This window comes from Colobus angolensis, unplaced genomic scaffold (assembly GCF_000951035.1).
Source record: "Colobus angolensis palliatus isolate OR3802 unplaced genomic scaffold, Cang.pa_1.0 Scaffold249, whole genome shotgun sequence".
Lineage (NCBI taxonomy): Eukaryota > Metazoa > Chordata > Mammalia > Primates > Cercopithecidae > Colobus > Colobus angolensis.
This window is the reverse complement of record NW_012115699.1, coordinates 904-19,729: the sequence shown is the minus strand read 5'-3', so window position 1 is coordinate 19,729 and position 18,826 is coordinate 904. Positions and strand designations below refer to the sequence as shown.

The following is an 18,826-nucleotide window of genomic DNA, read 5'->3' as shown; positions in this document are numbered from 1 at the left end:
AAAAAAAAAAAAATTTATGTGCATTCAAATGTGAAGACAATGTAATCATTCACCCATTCATTCAGTGAATATTTACTGAGCATCTACTACGGGGTCCAGATTATTCTAAAGGTTGGGGATATGGCAGTGAACAACACAGTCAAAAATTCCTCCCCACCATAGAGTGTACATTACAGTGGGGGAACAGACAATAAACAGAAGTATGCTAGGAAAGTCATTAATAGGGAAGGGGGATAGAAAGTGATAGGGCAATGGTTGAAATTTGAGATAGAGCAGCTAAGGAAGTCATCAGCAAGAAGGAGGCAACTGAGTAAGGACTAGACAAGAGTGAGCCATGAATCTGGGACTGTTCCAGAATCATGTTCCAGGCAGATGGAATAGCCCTGAGGCAGAATGAGATGGCTCAGTATGTCCTGATATGGAAGACACTACTGTGAAGAAAGCAAGTCGCAGAACAGAATACGTGGTATGAACCCATTGATGCTTTAAGGAAAAGGACACATGGGGGCCCCAAGAGCTTAATCACATCTCATCCATGCCAGAAATACAATATTGGCCAGCTCTGATAGATGAGACTTCTCTTTTCACTTTAATGTCTCCCTTGTAGTGTTTGAAAAAAATTTTAAATCATGAATAAGTGTTCATTTTGTATGAAAACAACTAATTCAAAAAGTCAAGCAAAAGTTCTTTAACATGGATGCATTAAGGATCCTCATCTTGATTCTTCCAGTCTTAAAAGTTACTCAGCACAGTAAGCATGATCACACATGAAACCTTCTTCAGTCTATAAACCCCAATCCCAGCAAACATCTTCAACACAGGTGACAGTTCATTTTCAGAAAGAGGTTTGATGTTCCAAGAGGCTCACATAGCAGACAGGAATTGCCTGAATACTCTCACTCCCTTCTGGGCAGCCTAGTTGATGACCATAAAAAGCTGTGAAAGAATCCACTGCCTGGTTTATTGTCTGTGCTCATCATGAAAATATGTACTGATTTAATATGCTGAACTCTTTCTTCTATACCGGGGTCTGCAAAAGGCAAAGCATTCCTACATTAGGGAAGCTACTGAGGGGGGAAATATGCCTGAGATCATTAAGATGCCTGAACTGCTCCAGGAAAAGGAACAAACATGCCTTTTAAAATCCTGAAGTAAAGAAAGTATCCGCAAAAGGTCTAGAAAAATGATTCTCTGTAGTAGGGGAGGCAGAGGAGTGGTGAGGTACATGTATATTCCCCTCTCTTTTCTCCTTGGTGGTAGTAACTGCCAAAGTTGAGCCACTGTTATTGATAGGAAAATACTAAGTAAAATACAATAGAAAACAGACTGAGAATCACTGAGCTAGAATTTCTTTGCAATTGCTGTGATTTTCTGTTCACAGAATCAGAATCAGGATTTTAAAGGTATCTCCAAGAAAAGTGAAGGTAGCTACATTAATTACTTCAGGTAAAGCCAATACAACAAAATTCCAAATTAAACCCTAATTCCCACAAACCAAGTAAATGAGCTGCAAAATCTCATCCCCACCAAAATCTCCTAGCAGTTCATCATTTTAAATGGTCCTATAAGTGACAGGGACAAATTCCCCATATCAGTCTTGCTGTTAACACTAACATGTCACTCAAAATAACACTAAGTGACATAAAAAACAATTCCTTAGGCATCCATATACTCTTAATCCTATCCCCTCTTGCCTTCTGAGGAGTTTATTACTACAACTAAGCTCTCTTCTGGACCGTCAGCCTCTGCTCCTCCATAGGCTCCTTTTCCATCAGCAAAAACATGCTCTAAAATCTCGCAACTTAAAATATATACACACGTTCACACGCTCCTTGTCCCGCTTCAACTAGTTCCCCATTTTTCTACTTCCCTTCCCATCCAAACTTCTCCAAAGAGTTGTCTACACCAGGGGTTGGCAAACTACAGCTGGTGTGCCAAATCCAACTAACCATCTGTTCTTGTAAATAAAGTGTCACTGGAACCAGTCACATCCATTCATTTATGTGTTGTCTATGGCTACTTTCATGCTATAAAGCAGAGGTAGTGACAGAGAGAGCAAGTAGCCTACAAAACCAAAAATTTTTACTCTCTGGTCCCTTATAGAAAAAAAAATTGTCACCTTCAGCTCTATACCCTTTGCCTCCACTTTCTTACTGTCCATTCACCTTTATACCCATTCTAATTAGGGTCTCTGTAATCCATCCAGCGAAACTGCTTACCAACATCACCCATGACATCATCTTACCAAACCCAAAGGCCAATCTTCTGTCTTCACCCATCTGACATAGATGGCTACTCTCCTTTTTCAAACACTAACCTCTTTTGGCTCCCATGACACCACATCATTCTCTCTTGGATTTCCTCCCTCTTGAACCTTCCTTCAAAGAAAATCTCCCCTGTTGACTCTCCCTCCATTAACCAATCTCACGGCTCAGTCCTAGGCTCCTTCTCTTCTCATTCCATAGTCTTATTAAGAAAGATTCTTGATGTTTTATGTTCCACGGACCCTCTCAGAGGAATTTTTTTAAGGTATAACTTAAAGTACAAAGGATTACCAGAACTACCCCAATTTTATTGAAAAACAGTTTTCAAAAATTTTAAAAACTGTGATATATTCTTCGTATTGTGTTCTTTTTTTTTTTCTTTTTTTTTTCCAGACATTCTCGCTCTGTTGCCCAGGCTGGAGTGCAGTGGCGCGATCTCGGCTCACTGCAAGCTCTGCCTCCCGGGTTCACACCATTGTCCTGACTCAGCCTCCCGAGTAGCTGGGACTACAGGCGCCCGCCACCATGCCCGGCTAATTTTTTGTATTTTTAGTAGAGACAGGATTTCACCATGTTAGCCAGGATGGTCTCGATCTCCTGACCTCGTGATTCGCCTGCCTTGGTCTCCCAAAGTGCTGGGATTACAGGCGTGAGCCACTGCGCCGGGCCTAATGTGTCCTTTATCAATGCATTTGATAATGGGATCTAGCTGTAGGTCTAATAATTCTGTATTGTAATTCTGAAGTAGTGATGTTTAGATGCTATTTTGAGATGTCAGCAACAACTGTAATGCAATATGAAAGTATCTTGATTTCTACTGGTGACAAAATTACAAATATTATTACTACTACAGTACTTTGAGGCCTGCATTCAAAATGGAAGGAAATGCTAAATTTCAGTCAGTGGTTAGAAAAAATAAGAAAAGTTTTTCCCATTCAGGTTCACAGGTTCAATGGGGATTTTCCCATTCACAGATCCCCTGAATTCTATCAGTCAATCTCTGTGAGGTTCCTGGACCCCAGATTAAGAGCCCCTTCACTAGAAAATCTCAGCTATTCTCAGGCCCTTCTCTGCATGCCTCAGGAGTCCTGAGCCCTGGGGACCTAATCCTACAGGGCAGCTGGCCAGGCCTAAGCCTCCATTTCTTCCCCAGCCCCTGGCTCAAGGTTTGAAGGGGAGATGGCAGCCCCTCCGCCATGTGCATGCACCTCTGCTGGCAGGAGGCCAAGCCTCTGGCCGCACGGCCTAAGAGCCAGGGCTTACTCAAGCTCAGCTGAGGCCATCCGCTGAGCCCCAGGGAGGAAGAAGGCCCTGTCCCCCAGCAGGTGGCCACTGCTCTCCCTCCCCGCCTCCAGTCCCTGCCCCTTAGCAGGGCCAGGCCAAGCGGAGCATTCTCACCAGTCATCTGCAGGCTTTAGCCATCCAGTCCTTTCCCCTGCTCAGGGCTGGGGCTGCACGGGGTCTTCTCTTCCCACAGCTCCCTACTCCACCCCTCACATACACAACTTTTTGGCCCAGCCAAGCAAGTCCAGGCCACAGAATGGCACCAGAGGGGTCTGTGGTCAGCCACCCCACCTTTAGGGCAGCACGGGCACCACAGGGTGGAGGGGAGGGGGAGGCTGCTGGGAGCCTCCAGATGCTGCCTGCTGGCCTGCAGGACAGCTCTGCAACAGCTGCTGCTCCTGCCTTGGCAGTCGCCTCACCTCCTCCACCCAAGCCTCCATTCAGAGACTCCACGGCCAGGCCAGCCCTCAGCTGCTCACAACTGATTCAGTCTTCCTCCTTCACACGGGCAAAGCACAGTAGGGATGCGTGGAAAGAATGTACCTATAGATGTGTACATACCACAGTGCTGTAATTTTGTAGGTAGCAATCATGTAAATACCTGTATGGATTTTATTATATATATATATAAATCTATAAAGGCATATTTTTAGAAAAACAGTACACCACTGCTTCTTTTGAAAATAGTCTGAAAAAGAATAAAATGAATTTCTACAGAGGAAAAAAAAAGAAAAAGAAAATCTCAGCCATTCTCATGACTTCGGAACCATCTGTATGCTGAGGACTCCTTTGACTGTATTTCCAGCCCAGACCTCAGTCTTCTGAGTTCAGATTGGTACATTCGACCGTGACATGTCTACCTGGATATCTCACAGGCATCTCAAATTTTAACATGTCAAAAAAAACCCCAAACGTGAACAGTTAAATCTCCCCGCTACCCAGCCCTCTTTAGATCCCACTTTTCCCATCTCAATACATGGACTACCCCATCGTTTAAGTTGTTCAAGGCAGAAACATAACATTAACCTCCACAGTATCTTTTTCCCTAAGCCATTAGTAAGTCCTATGGACTTGACCTCCAAAATACCAAATCCATCTGCCTCTTTCCATGTTGCCACACTACTTCAAGCCACCAGCCTGCAAGAATTTCCTAACTAGTCTCCCTGCCTTCTCTTAACACTTGCTCCACCATTTACCACACAACAGTGAAAATTTATACTTTAAAAAAATTGGTTGGGCATGGAGGCTCACACCTGTCATCCCAGCACTTTGGGAGGCTGAGAAGGGAGGATCGCTTGCGTTCAGGAGTTCGAGACCAGCATGGGCAACATTAGTGACACCTTTTTTTTTTTTTGAGACAGAGTCTCACTCTATCACCCAGGCTGGAGTGCAGTGTTGCGGTCTCGACTCATTGAAACCTCCGCCTCCCGTGTTCATGCAAGTCTCCTGCCTCAGCCTTCTGGGCAGCTGGGATTATAGACGTGGGTCACCACGCCCAGCTAAATTTTGTACTTTTAGCAGAGATGGGGTTTCACCATGTTGGCTAGGCTCGTCTCGAACTCCTGGGTGGCCTCCCAAAGTGCTGAGATCACAGGCGTGAGCCACCATGCCTGGCTGAGACCTCATCTCTTTAAAAAAATAATAAGTAAATTTAGGTCTGAATCCCACTTAAAACTTTTCAATGGCTTGCTGTTACTCTCAAGATAAAAAACAGACTCCTTACCATGGCACATAAAGTCCTGCATGATCCAGCCCCACTTGCCTCTCCAGATTACCTGGAGTCATCCTCCCTCTTCTCTGGCTATACTCCTAACACAATGATCTTTCAATCCCCAGAACATGCTAAGGTCTTTCCCACTTAAGCACTTCTAAACACATAGTTACCTGTGTTTTAATACTCTGCCCTATGCTCTTGGAATGACCAACTTTATTGCATCCCTCAAATCTCAGCTTAAATCTTGTCTTCTCAGACAGACCTTACCCTGACTATTCTAGTCATAAACCCCTTCTTATTCTCTATCACAGTACTCTTTTCATTGCCTTCATAGCGTTTTCCTTATTTCTTGACTACAGCTGACTTTTGGACAACATGGGTTTCAATGGTGTGGGTCCATTTATACATGGATTTCCTTCCGCCTCTGCCACCCCTGAGACAGCAAGACTAACCCCTCCACTTCCTCAGCCTTCTCAACATGAAGATGACAAGGATGAAGACCTTCATAATGATCCACTTCCTCTTAACAAATAGTATCTATATTTTCTATTCTTTATGATTTTCTCAATAACATTTTCTTTTCTCAAGCTTACTTTTCTGTAAGAATATAGTACATAATACATACAATATACAAAGTATGTGATCATTGATTATGTTATCAATAAGCTTCCAGTCAACAGTAGGCTATTAGTAGTTAAGTTTCTGGGGAGTCAAAAATTATACACACACACACATATATATATATTTTTTAGACACGATCTCGCTCTGTCCCCAGGCTGGAGTGCAGTGGTGTGATCTCGGCTCACTGCAACCTCCACTTCCTGAGCTCAAGCAATTCTCCTGCCTCAGTCTCTCAAGTAGCTGGGGTTACAGGCACCCGCCACCACACCAGGCTAATTTTTGTATTTTTAGTGGAGATGGGGTTTCATCATGTTGACGAGGCTGGTCTTGAACTCCTGACCTCAAGTGATCCATCCACTTCGGTCTCCCAAAGTGCTGGGATTACAGGCATGAGCCACTGCGCCCAGTGCTATGTATATTTTTGATTGCATGGGGGATTGGTGCTAACTTCTGTGTTGTTCAAGTGTCAATAGTATTTATTGGTTGTTTATTGTCTTCTCCCATACCTATAAAGGAACACCAATAAGGATAGGGGCCATTTTACTCACTGCTGTCCAGGACTTACTGCAGTGCCATGCAGATAGCAGGTATACTCAACACATATGTATTGAATGAATATGGTCTTTGCCCTGAAAGCCCTTTCTATTGTAGGGCAAAAGGATTCTGAAGGCCCTTCAGAAAATACCTGGTACAGTGATTCCACGATCCTACCGAACTTTCTGAATTAGTGTTTCTCCAAAGGAATTGTGCCCCTGGGTTTCATTCTGAGAGAACAATCTACAAGCTTATAGGAAATACATAGGAATATTCTTTCTACCAGTAGTAGAGTATATAAAGAGGACAGAGTCAAAAAAACTGCTCAGGAAAATAAATCGTGTGCCTAGGAATGAAAAACTCCTAATAGTAAAGAGAAGCAGAAATATAATTATAATTCTGTGAAACCTTAACAACACTGAGGCCACATGAAATGGCACAATGGCATTGAAGAACTACAGATCTTTAAGGAAACAGGTGTTAAGTTAAAGCTGCCTCCAAAGATAGTGAACTGTAACCTAACTTAATGTATAAACAAACTGTAACTTAACGTAAGAGTTAGGTTACAAGTATAACAAATAGCTGAGTCTCAGCCAATCATAACAGCTGAAACCTCCAGCCAATCGGAGGCTAAAGGCTGCCAAGACATGACCAAATAAGGCAAATACAGAACTGTAGCCAATCAGGCTATTTCTGTATCTCATTTCCTTTTCTCTGACTATAAATATAACCTGCACAACCTCCACTATGGGGTGGAACATTCTGCACCACTTTTGGTCCTGAGTGTTCCCTGAACCTTTTTCTACTGGATTAAACTCTGTTAAATTTAACTTGTCTAAGGTTTTCTCCTCTTAACACAGGCAACAATTCTAAATAAAAAAGACAATAGCAGCCCCATTTCTCCACTCTACAATTACAATATGAATCCTAGACAGTCCACTCTTCCACACACTTTTGTTTGGAGCACTGGTTCTCAAACAGAGGTGATTCTGCCCCTCGGAGAACATCAGATAATGTCTGGTGACATTTTTGGTTGTCACACAGTGGGGAGGGGGCATACTGGCATCTAGTGAGCAGAAACCAGGGATGCTGCTAAACATTCTGTAACACACAGAACAGCTCCCACCGCAAAGAATTATTCAGTCCAAAAGGCCAATAGGGCCAAAATTGAAAAGCCCTGCTTTAGAGGAGTATGTGATCAAAAACTTAATGTGATAAAACTGGTATGTGTGTATCATCTCTTGGAAGATATCTAAGAAACTACTAAGAGTGATTGTCTCTGGGGAGGAGAACCAAGGGTTTGGGGGGAAAGAGGAGTGTGTGGGGAAACTTTTTTTTTCCTTCTTTTTTTTGGAAACAGAGTCTTGCTTTGCCATCTAGTCTGGAGTCCTGGAGTGCAGTGGCACAATCTCGGCTCACTACAACCTCTGCCTCTTGGTTTCAAGCAATTCTCCTGCTTAGCCTCCCAAGTAGCTGGGATTACAGGCACATTCCACCATGCCCAACTAATTTTTGTATTTTTAGTAGAGACGGGGTTTTGCCATGTTGGCCAAGCTGGTCTTGAAATCCTGACCTCAGGTGATCTGCCCACCTCGGCCTCCCAAAGTGCTGGGATTACAGGCGAAAGCCACTGCACCTGGCCGAGACTTACTTTTTAACTGTAATTATTCTTTTGTGCCTCTGAATTCTGTACTATATATATGTTACCTACTCAAAAATCAGTAGTAAAATAAAAAACCAAAAAATAGCCAGTATGACTCATGACTATGATCTCAGAAGACTACCTCTGACTCTAGAACTTTACTAAATGGAAAACAAGAAGAACAGGACCTATGTTGTAGAACAAACCCTGAATTAGGAGTCAGAAAACCAAGGTTTTGTCACTTCAAACATGAGCATATCACCAAACACTGAGTTTGCTTCCTCATATGTAGAATGTAGGGTAGTGTGCCCTATTCCATGCACACAGAACTGTGAAGATCCAATGAAATTATGCAGGTGAAATACACTATGAGCTACTAAGAACCAAATACATTGTAATTTTTTTTTAAAAGTTCTGGTAGTGTGAAAGACCAAGATTAGAAATGATAAATAAGACCTTTAACATTATTCCCTTTCTAAATTACGTATCATTTCATTGTCAATGGAGTTTTAGAAGTTGTTTGCTGTTAATAGTACTGAAATCTTCTACTTATGCTGCCTACCCTAAGATGATAAACAACTCAAGGGAAAGGTCTTATTATGATGAGTCACACAAACTGTAGGCAGTTACTAATTATTTGATGATTTGCATGATTATGATAAAGGTTAAGAGGAAAAAATTTTTTCCTGTATCACTAAATTTGCTACAAAATAAGTACAAGTGAGGAATGTCGGCTTTGCTAGACCCCAACAATAATCCTATGATTGGCTGCTTTAGTAGAAAGAGAACAGTAAAAGCATTCATCAGTACATAACATGTCTAGTTTAACCACCAACTCTTTTGTCTAACAGCTGGGCTATGTGGGCATAGGCCAAAGAACTAAATCTCTTACTCATAAATTACTGAGTCATGAAAATAACACTTTCAGCACTCATGTCTTTGAATGGCAAGGACAGCCAATATGTAGGAGTTGCCAGCAAAAATGATTAATGTTGATGATATTGTGAAGTTCTGTGGTTTTAGCAATTCTGAGCCAAATAGGCAAGGCACCAGTCACCAGAAAGGAAAAAGGAAACTGTAGGTGTCTTACGTGATATACTTGTTATAGAGGATGAAGGCATGTTCAATGTTGCCTTCCTCAGAGTAAATGGATGCCATTCGGATAATCTCAACTCCAGAGCGGAAGTACCGACGGGGTGGAATGTCTTCATTCACCTCTACCGCACTACCCAGCTGGGAGAGAGCCCTCACCCGGTCTTCGGGCGGAAGGCTCACATCTCCATGGTCAGACATCAGGACCAAGTTCTGAGACAGAAAAAACAGATGGCATCAATACCATTGCCCCCATCATCCCAGCACAGTCTTACAGTTTATCTCACAGACCTCTATCTTAAGAAGAAAGTATTTAATAGGCGCCAAACGCTGTGGCACCTATTAAATAAGGACTTTCCTACAAGAAGGCTGAGACCCTCAAGGAAGTCCAAATCATAACAATGAGAGGACTGGCAGACTCGAAAACGTACAACCCCTGTGCCATAATTAGGTGTTATAAGGAGTAGAACCACAGTGGGCCAACCAAAAGTTCAGTTCAAGTTAATCAAATTCTTGCCATTAAGTGGCTCCACCCACAGCACCGTAAGAGTGGGAACAGCATCTTTTATTTTCTATTATTTCTCCTTCCAGATACCCACATACCTCCACCCCAATACCTGGCACAGTGCACTCAGTGAACTTTCGTGAGGATTGTTCACTGACTTCAAGGTTGACCATTTTTATCTAATCTGAGAGTAATTGACATCTTCTGTGGTGTCCTTTTTCATATTTGAGCACAAGGTGAGTTAGGGGAACTGGTCTGGGAATTAATGCTCATAATTGTAACTCTGCTCACTAAACTACTATAGTCAATCTATAAAATCAATCATTTATCATTATCATGGCAAGGGATTTGAATCTTGAAAACAACCATTTACTCATCTTCATAGACTAAACACTCTGAATAACAAAAAGGCACGATGGTAACTTGCATTGCAAAAACCCCTGGGGTCCCAAAACTCCAGTAATTCTAGTCTTTCTAGATATAGTTGCTGTTAGAATCAGATTCCAAATTCCAACCAGATATCGCCACTATCATCTCCAAAATAAATCTGGGCATTTGACACACACTGCATTACAGCAGACCCTGATCAGTATGCTCTAGAATATACAAACTACAGTAGAATAAATCTTGGAATTCAAGGCCCTGTGGCAAATGGCCCTCCGCAACAGAGATCTTTTGCTTCAGTCAGGATTCCAATCTGCCCAGGCATCCTCACATTTCAGTTTCATTTGTCTATCCAGTTTTTCTTTTCTACTACAACTCTTCCCTCAGGGGTAGTCTTCTCTCAGTCAATTCCATCTTTAGGTCTCTTCAATATTCGGATCACAATTCTTCCACAAAGCTTCCCCTCTAAAACACCCTCACTAAGAGCACAAAAGCTGTGAGGACTACTAGGGAGGCAGAGATAGTCCACCTCTCACGAGGCCTCTTTAGGGACTAGGAAAGCCGCACGCGTATCTAAAACCTCCCCAAGTAATTAGTAAACCTAGTCCACAGTCCATGAAAGTTAACTGAAACAGAGGATGCTCGTCGCATCTCAGTACCTCTTGGGAGAGGTTCTTGTGGGTTAAGAAAGGAACCACCTCCCGAGGCCAGGAAGCCGCGCTGGTTACCACCCGGTTGAGCAATTCCAAAAAGGGGATGCAGCATCTGCAAGTGAGGGGGGAAAGGCGGCGTGAAGGACCGAGGGGGAAAAACGAGGAGGAGAAAGGAAGTAGACGGAATGAGCGGAGAGGGCATATACAGTGGGGAGGGCTCTATCGACACCTGTTTGAGGAACCCTCTTGAAGGCACCCAAGACCAACTTGCCAACCCCAGGCACAATCATCCAGGGTTTTCGGGATCTTTCAAACGCAGTAGGCAGGAGAGCGCTGGGCCTGGCTGGTCAGGCGCCAGCCCGCGGAGACCGAAGCCTTCGGGTACCTCGAGCGAGGCAAGCCGGGCAGGGGACTCGGGGAGAGAAGGCTACAGGCCCCACACTCACGGCGGCCGCTCCCCCTTCAGAGTCCGACCACGCTTGGAGGCACTGAACCACCACGTTCCCGGGACCCTTCCCCACCTTTCCCAGCGGATGACACTCGGAGGTTCCGGAAACGTCACATCCGGCGCCCGCTCCGCCCACTCCCGCTCGTCTGTCTATTATATTCCCAATGATTTAGGACTTGGAATGGAGAGCTAGTAGGTGGGGCTAGAATCGGCACCTGCGGAAAATCCGACCAATGAGGCGCGAACGACACAGCGGCCATCTTGGTAAAGGAAAAGGAACAAGGAAGAAGGTGGAACCAATGACCAAGCTAAGGTTTGCTTTTAAAATTATTTTGATTTGGCCGGGCGCGGTGGCTCAAGCCTGTAATCCCAGCACTTTGGGAGGCCGAAACGGGTGGATCACCAGGTCATGAGATAGAGACCATCCTGGCCTACACGGTGAAACCCCGTCTCTACTAAAAAATACAAAAAACTAGCCGGGCGAGATGGCGGGCGCCTGTAGTCCCAGCTGCTCGGGAGGCTGAGGCAGGAGAATGGCGTAAACCCGGGAGGCAGAGCTTGCAGTGAGCCGAGATTGCGCCACTGCACTCCAGCCTGGGCGACAGAGCGAGACTCCGTCTCAAAAAAAAAAAAAAAAATTATTTTGATTTGAGGTAGCCCCTCATGACACTCACAATACTGCTGCATTTAAGGAGGGATTGCTGATCCCAGTACAACTGCAGACTTAGCTAAACTAACCAGGATTTATAAATTGGAGACAGAAAATCTTTCGAATGTATTTTTTAGTTTGTATTATACTCTACACAAAATTGGTAGTCTCAGTTATTAGGCAATATCTAACACTAATATTATTCCTTAGGAAAGAACATAAGTCTAACTTTTTTTTTTTTTTAAAGACAGGGTCTTTCAGTGCCACCCAGGCCAGCACAGGAGTGCAGTGGCGTGATCATAGCCCACTGTGGTCTCCAACTTATGGACTCAAGCGATCTTCCTGCCTCTGCCTCCCAAAATACTGGGATTACTGGCGTGTGCCACCGCACCCAGATGAGACTAACGTTTTAATGTCAAAAAACCTATAAAATATTCGGAAAAAAAGAGTTTAATTTCTAAGAGCTACTGTGCAAAAGCAGTGGAGACCCAAAGATCTGTATGACACTGTTCCTGCCCTGAGACTGGGACAGGGTGGTTTTATGCATCAAATACAGAATGGCACGTTCTGCACGTAGATGTGTGTCTGTGTGAATCCATATACATCCCTTTTCCAGAAAGGTCCTACAAGCTTGCTAGTGATTCTGTCTCAGGAGACTTTGTGAAACATTAGGCTTTGGTTTAAAAGTCTAAGTCTCTGGGGGCCACTTTCCCAAAATTTGGGAGCCTCGCTGTGAGTTTGTTAGTGTGATGGCATGACGTATTATTCAAGGTCTAGGTTAAAGCCCTAATTCAGGTGTTGCTTCCTCCACCTAGCCAGCCTCCAGATCTCTCATTTCTCCCAAACTCTGTTGTGTATATTTCTGTTGGAGTTAGGTGAAGTGATTCTGTGTAGTCAACAACTTTTCAGACTTAGGATTGAAGTACTTACTTGCTTCATCACCTCCCCTTCTGCCCCCAGCAAGCACTAATATGCATGGGTCTACTATCAACTCTCATGGATCTACTACAGATAGATCTGGGAAGATAATTGTATAGGGCACTCTATTGTGTCTTCAAAACTCTCTCTACTGACTCTCTTCAGAATGTAAACATGATGGGTTGGGCCTAAAGAAATGGATGCACTGGAGATGCTGGTCATTGGGTGGGCATATAATGCAGATGGGGTCCTGGCAGGAGGCAAAACAGGTCAAAATCGGATCCATTCAACCTCTCAATAAATGTTTACTGAGTGTCTACTATGTGCCAGGTTCTGTTCTAGGTGTTAGGGATACATCAGCAAACAAATCCAGCAGGTGGATACTCTAGTAATGGAAGTACAGGTAGAAGTACAGCTGGTGGGGTAGGGAACAGGGGCATCTGCTCCCATTCAGCACAATCTCTAAAGTAGTTCTTTTTTTTGGTAATGTTTAGCTTTACAAGTAAAGAGAATTTGCAAACATCCTAGATTTTAAAGTTATGCTGAGAAGACTTTAAGAAGCTATAATTGAGACACATATATAAGGGGTGTGCAGAGTCATAAACATAGCCAGTGCCACATAGAGGCTGTTCCTGATATTAGAAAGTTAACATGCCCAGTTGCTAGCAGTTCTTAAGGTAATAGCTAAGTGAATATAGGAAGCAGGATCTAGTCTTTTTAGGGAGAGAATTTATAAATGTTGTCAGAGTTTTTGACATCTGGGGCAAAGTTCAATACTCAGCTTTCTAGGGACCTGAAATAACAAGAAAATCTTGGCCAAGGTGAAAATTTTACATTCTTCATTTCTTGTTTAACTGGAAAAGTTTGAAAACTAAACAATTTTGTACACACAATCAGGAAATCAAAGCTATACAAGATTTTTGGCATAACTGATGAGAATATCCTACCTACCCCTGCCCTAAAGATTGGAGGCTAAGCATGGAAGATATTCCTTCAGCAAATAGGCTTCAGCAGCTCACCTGGTAGACTAAGACAGGTTAGGAATTGAGATGCTCTTTCCCTCCGGTGCTCACTCCCAGCCATGAACACTTTTCCTGAATATAGCAGCCTCCATCTGGCCTCTTGCATATGCCAACGTCAGGTCTCCTGCACTCCCTCATGCCCATTCCTACCTGCTCATTTTTGGGCAGCAGCAAAAGATGCCTAGAAGGTGAAGATCTTAATCTGAAACGTAGCATCGGGGTTTAGAAAACACAAGCCTGGACTAGATGCGATGGCTCACGCCTGTAATCCCAGCACTTTGGGAGGCTGAGACAGGAGGATCGCTTGAACTGAGGAGTTCAAAGACATAGTGATTGCACCACTGGGCTCCAGCCTGGGCAACAGAGTGAGACTTTGTCTCTAAAAAAAAAAACACAAACCAAACCAAACAAAAAACCCAGTAGGATCACTTGAGCCTAGAAGTTTAAGGTTGTGGTGTGCTATGATCTCATCTGTGAATAGCCACTGCATTCCAGCCTGGGCAACATAGTGAGACTCCTATTGCTAAAAAGCAAAAAGGGAAAAGGAATAGAAAAACACAGACCCACAGGAGTTTGGGGGGCGGGGGATAAAAACAAGGAAGACTCCAGGTGTATTTCACTTGCAAGGTTGGTACTCTTGTGTTAAGTGACGTACCTGGAGGGACAATTGCATTAGTACAGGAAGGGCATTCATTCTTACCTACTACAATGCGTTGTTCAGCAGCTAATGTTTTTTTTTGTTTTTTTTTTTTGAGATGGAGTCTTGCTCTGTCACCCAGGCTGGAGTATAGTGGCACAATCTCGGCTGCAACCTCTGCCTCCCAGGTTCAAGCAATTCTCCCTGCCTCAGCCTCCTGAGTAGCTGGGATTATAGGTGCTCGCCACCACACTTGGCTAATTTTTGTGTTTTTTAGTAGAGACAGGGTTTCGCCATGTTGGTCATGCTGGTCTTGAACTCCTGACCTCAAGTGATCCACCCACCTCAGCCTTCCCAAGTGCTGGGATTGCAGGTGTGAGCCACCATGCCTGGCCACTAGTGATCTTTTTAAAGCAAAAATCAGATTCTATCACTCCTGGGCTTAAAACTCTTCAGTGAATTCCCATGGCACTTAAACATTCACACTCCTTACTGGGGATTACAGAGTGTCTCAGCCCCTGTTGCCTTTCTAACTTCATCTCCCAATCTCTTTGCTTAATACTCTCCACCCATACCATCCAAACATCTGCTTTTCCACTCAAGACCTTTGCATGGCTGATTCCTTTTCCTGGGGTGCTTTTACCCTGATCTTCACTTGGCTGGCTCTGCCTCATCATTCATTTCTCAGTTTACATGTTACCTCATCAAGGATAACTTCTCTGACCACCCGTTCTAAGGAGCCACCCAGTCATCCTTCATTAGTTGGTCCTATTTTAATTTTTTAATTGTCTTGATAATGCTTACCACTGTCTGAAAAGATTTGGGTTGCTTATTATCTTTCATTCGCCACTAGAATATAATTTCCAGAAAGTTAAGATCTTTTTCTGCCTTGCTCACAGCTCTATCCCCACTGCCTAGAATGGCTTGTGAACCCAGATGTGACGTTCAATGAACATTGTTGAATGTTCAAATATTGTTGGGATAAATATTGTCTCATTGACCCCAAAATGATTTACAGGAAAATAATTTATTTTCTACTGATGATGAACAATGAAAAACAATGACCGTTACGCTTTTGGGACCCACTCTTCTCTGCAGGGCACTTAGAGATAGAAGCAGAAAGCCTAAAGGCTAGATGCCTTTATTAATTGAGAAAGTGTTTATTGAATATCTATCATGCTCATGGTTCTGTGTCTGGAATGGGTCTACCATAATGAAAAAGAAAAACTGGGCCAGGCATGGTGGCTCATGCCTGCAATCCCAGCACTTTGGGAGGCTGAGGCAGGTGGATCACAAGGTCGGGAGATCAAGACCTTCCTGGCTAACACAGTGAAAACCCATCTCTACTAAAAATACAAAATTAGCTGGGCATGGTGGTGGGTACCTCTAGTCCCAGCTACTCAGGAGTCTGAGGCAGGAGAATCACGAACCCAGGAGGCAGAGGTTGCAGTGAGCCAAGATCGTGCCATTGCACTCCAGCCTGGGTGACAGCGAGACTCCGTCTCAAGAAAAAAAAAAGAAAGAAAAGAAAAACTGAGTTCCAGTTGTTTTAAGACTTCGTGGATGAAGGTTTACAGCCATCAGAAGGAAAAAATTCTTTAAAAGATGAGCAATATTCTCAAGGGGAGGCTAGGTGAGCTCCATGCATTGAGACACTAAAACAGCCTGTCTTGAACATTGCTTGGGAATGGAGGGGCTATGAAAGCAGAAATGGAATGTGTACTAAAGACAAATTGTTCGCATTGTTAAAATTTTTGCTATGAGTCCATTGGGAATATAAAATGACAGATTTAAAAAGTAAATACTTGGGAAGAAAAAGATATAGAATGAGCTGATTCAAATAAAGGGAAACGTAGCAAATGCACTGGGATCTTTTAAGTTTGTGCGTTATGAATGCATGCATATATGTTCCTTTTCAGCTGCAGCTGAAATTACCCAATGAAGTTGTTCCTTGAGAAGGCTACTGTAAAACCAGTAACATGAAGGTGAATCTGTGGTTTGGAGCTCCCCCTACAGTTTGTTTGAAAACTGGTCTCTCTCATCGCCAAGAAAAATGACCACTTTGGGAAATGAGTTCTAAGGCATGCTTGGAAGTATTTTCAATGTGTATATATTATTTAATTTTATGTTTAAATGTGTACATGAGGAATCCATTTTATGTTAGACATATTTTTTTCTTTTGTTACCTGTTTCCTAGCCATGGACTACATTAATTTATTTTCCAGTGAGTCAAAGTCTTTGTTTTAGGTCAGAGTGCCATTTTCAAGGTTGCGAATTTTAACACGAGTTAAATGACACACGAAACTTTACAGCTATTTGAGAATTGGACATTTTGAGTGAGGGATTTTATCATTTTATATTTGGTTTTTATATTTCTTTTCAAACATAGGGCCTGAATTATGACCAAACACTATAACTTTTATATGTGCTGCCGAAGCGAGCACAAGCACTATAACTTTTAATGAGGGATAAAGAATTGCATGCCACTATGTGTGTACTCTGAAAAATACTCATTTAGTTAGTCATTTGACAAATATTAATTATCATCTATGTGCCAGACACTGTTTAAGGCATTAGGCATATATCAATGAACAAAGCAGACAAAAATTTCCCTGCCCTCGAGGATCTTATAGTTTAGTGATGGATGAAGGAGTGGTGGATTATAAAAATTATTACAATAAAGAAGTCAATTACATAGTGTATTAGAAGGTTCAGAGTACTGTGAAAGCAATGGGCCCTGGCATAGGAAATCAAATTGAAGGAAGGGAGAAGCAGTGAGGCAACTGCAATTCCAAATAGTGTGGCCAAGGAAACTCCCATTGAAAAGATTTGAGAAAAGACTGGGAGATAAGAAGAGCTTTCCAGGCAGGGAATAGCAAGTGCAGAGGCCTTGAATCGGGAGCTTGCTGGTGCATTCAAGGCACAATAAGGGGGCTCAGCGTGCCTGGAGTGGAATGAAGGGGAGTGTAGCAGTAAATCATGTAGGGCAAGAGTCAGCAAACCAGTGCAGCCTGTTTTTGTAAATAAAGTTTTATTGGAACATGGCCATGCTCATTTGTTTATGTATTTTCTGTGGCTGCTTTCATGCTACAACCACAGAGTGGAGTTGTTGAGACAGAAACAATCTATCCTACAAAGACTAACATATTTAACTGTCTGGATCTTTATAGAAAATATTTGTTGACCCCTGCTGTAGGTAAGATTTCACAGGCCACTGTAAGAATGTTGACTTTGACTATGAGAGAAATGAGAAGCTATGGGAAGGACTGAGCAAAAGACTGATAGGATCTGATTTGTGTTTTGAAAGGATCATTATGGCTGCCATGTTGACGAATTTTAGGGAAAAGGCTGGGAACAGGAAAACCAATTAGGACTGTGGTTCAAAAGGTGTACCAGCCAGGCACAGTGGCTCATGCCTATAATCCCAGTGCTTTGGGAGGCTGAGGAGGAAGGATCTCTCAAGGCCAGAGTTTGAGATTGCAGCAGTGAGCTATGATCACACCACTACACTCTAGCCTGGGCAACAGAGTGAGACCTGAGACCCTCTCTAAAAAAAAAAAAAAAAAAAAAAGGTGCTCCAATGTGCTCCCAAGACACTACAGCAGATTCATCTGGGTGCAGCTGGGTATTTTAAATTCATGAAGGATTCATAGCAATACCTAACATCTGTTAGATATTGTATGAGCTTCTGGCTAGTAGGTATAGTTCACAGTTTCAACATCAGGTCATGCCACATTCCTTTCAATGACACTGTATCTTTGTGAAGCTGGGCTTTTGGCAAGTGACCTATGCAAATCAGTGTGGAACGGGAAGTGATGCTGATAGTGTCCAACTTGATTCTAAGGTTTGAGACGTGCGGTACCCAACTGGCATACATATCCCATTAGCAAGTGATTGTGGCTAAGAGTAAGGTTTTCTTTTAACTTAATTATTTTTCAGATGGCACCTTACTTGTTAGAGCATTGTATTAGTTTCTAGTCGCGGCTCTAACAAATCACTACAAATGACTTCAAAGTTTCCTGCCCCAAGCAACTGAAAAAATGGCATTACCATGAACTGAGATAAAGAAAATTGTGTATGAACCAGGTTTTTTTTTGTGTGGGGAGGAAGGCAGATGGGAGATTCAATTTTATACATGTTTAGGAAAGAAGATACAAAGAGAAAGAAATGATACACATTCTGACCAGGGCCTTTCTGCAGATTGTCCACCCATGAGCACTTTAGGCTGTTGTGTTTTGACTTCTTACTCAAAATATGAACTGAGCAAGTACAGAGGTGCCATGTTAGAGAGGAGAGACTCAGCAAGCCTTGTCTGAGTCAGAGTCTTAACTAGTTTGGGGCAAATGGAGCTCTACTTAAGGGAACAGAGAACTACAGGGTTCCCATGTTTAAAATAATTATGTCAAAAGATTGAGCAGGATTTTAGAAAGATGGAGGCAGCAGTGTTGTTTTCAATCTC

General features: G+C 42.9%; 1 protein-coding gene across 1 annotated transcript in view; it reads right to left on the bottom strand.

The window, feature by feature from the left end:
* The window catches only part of STAMBP (STAM binding protein), a 47,717-nt gene extending 36,499 nt beyond the window's left edge, over positions 1–11,218 (bottom strand). The window contains exons 1-3 of the mRNA XM_011946035.1: positions 11,140–11,218; positions 10,700–10,805; positions 9,150–9,364 (exon numbers count right to left, since the gene is read on the bottom strand). Coding sequence (XP_011801425.1) covers positions 9,150–9,352 — 203 coding nt within the window. The 5' untranslated portion in view covers positions 9,353–9,364; positions 10,700–10,805; positions 11,140–11,218. The remainder of the gene's footprint in view (positions 1–9,149; positions 9,365–10,699; positions 10,806–11,139) is intronic.
* Between the last annotated feature and the right edge of the window lie 7,608 nt (positions 11,219–18,826).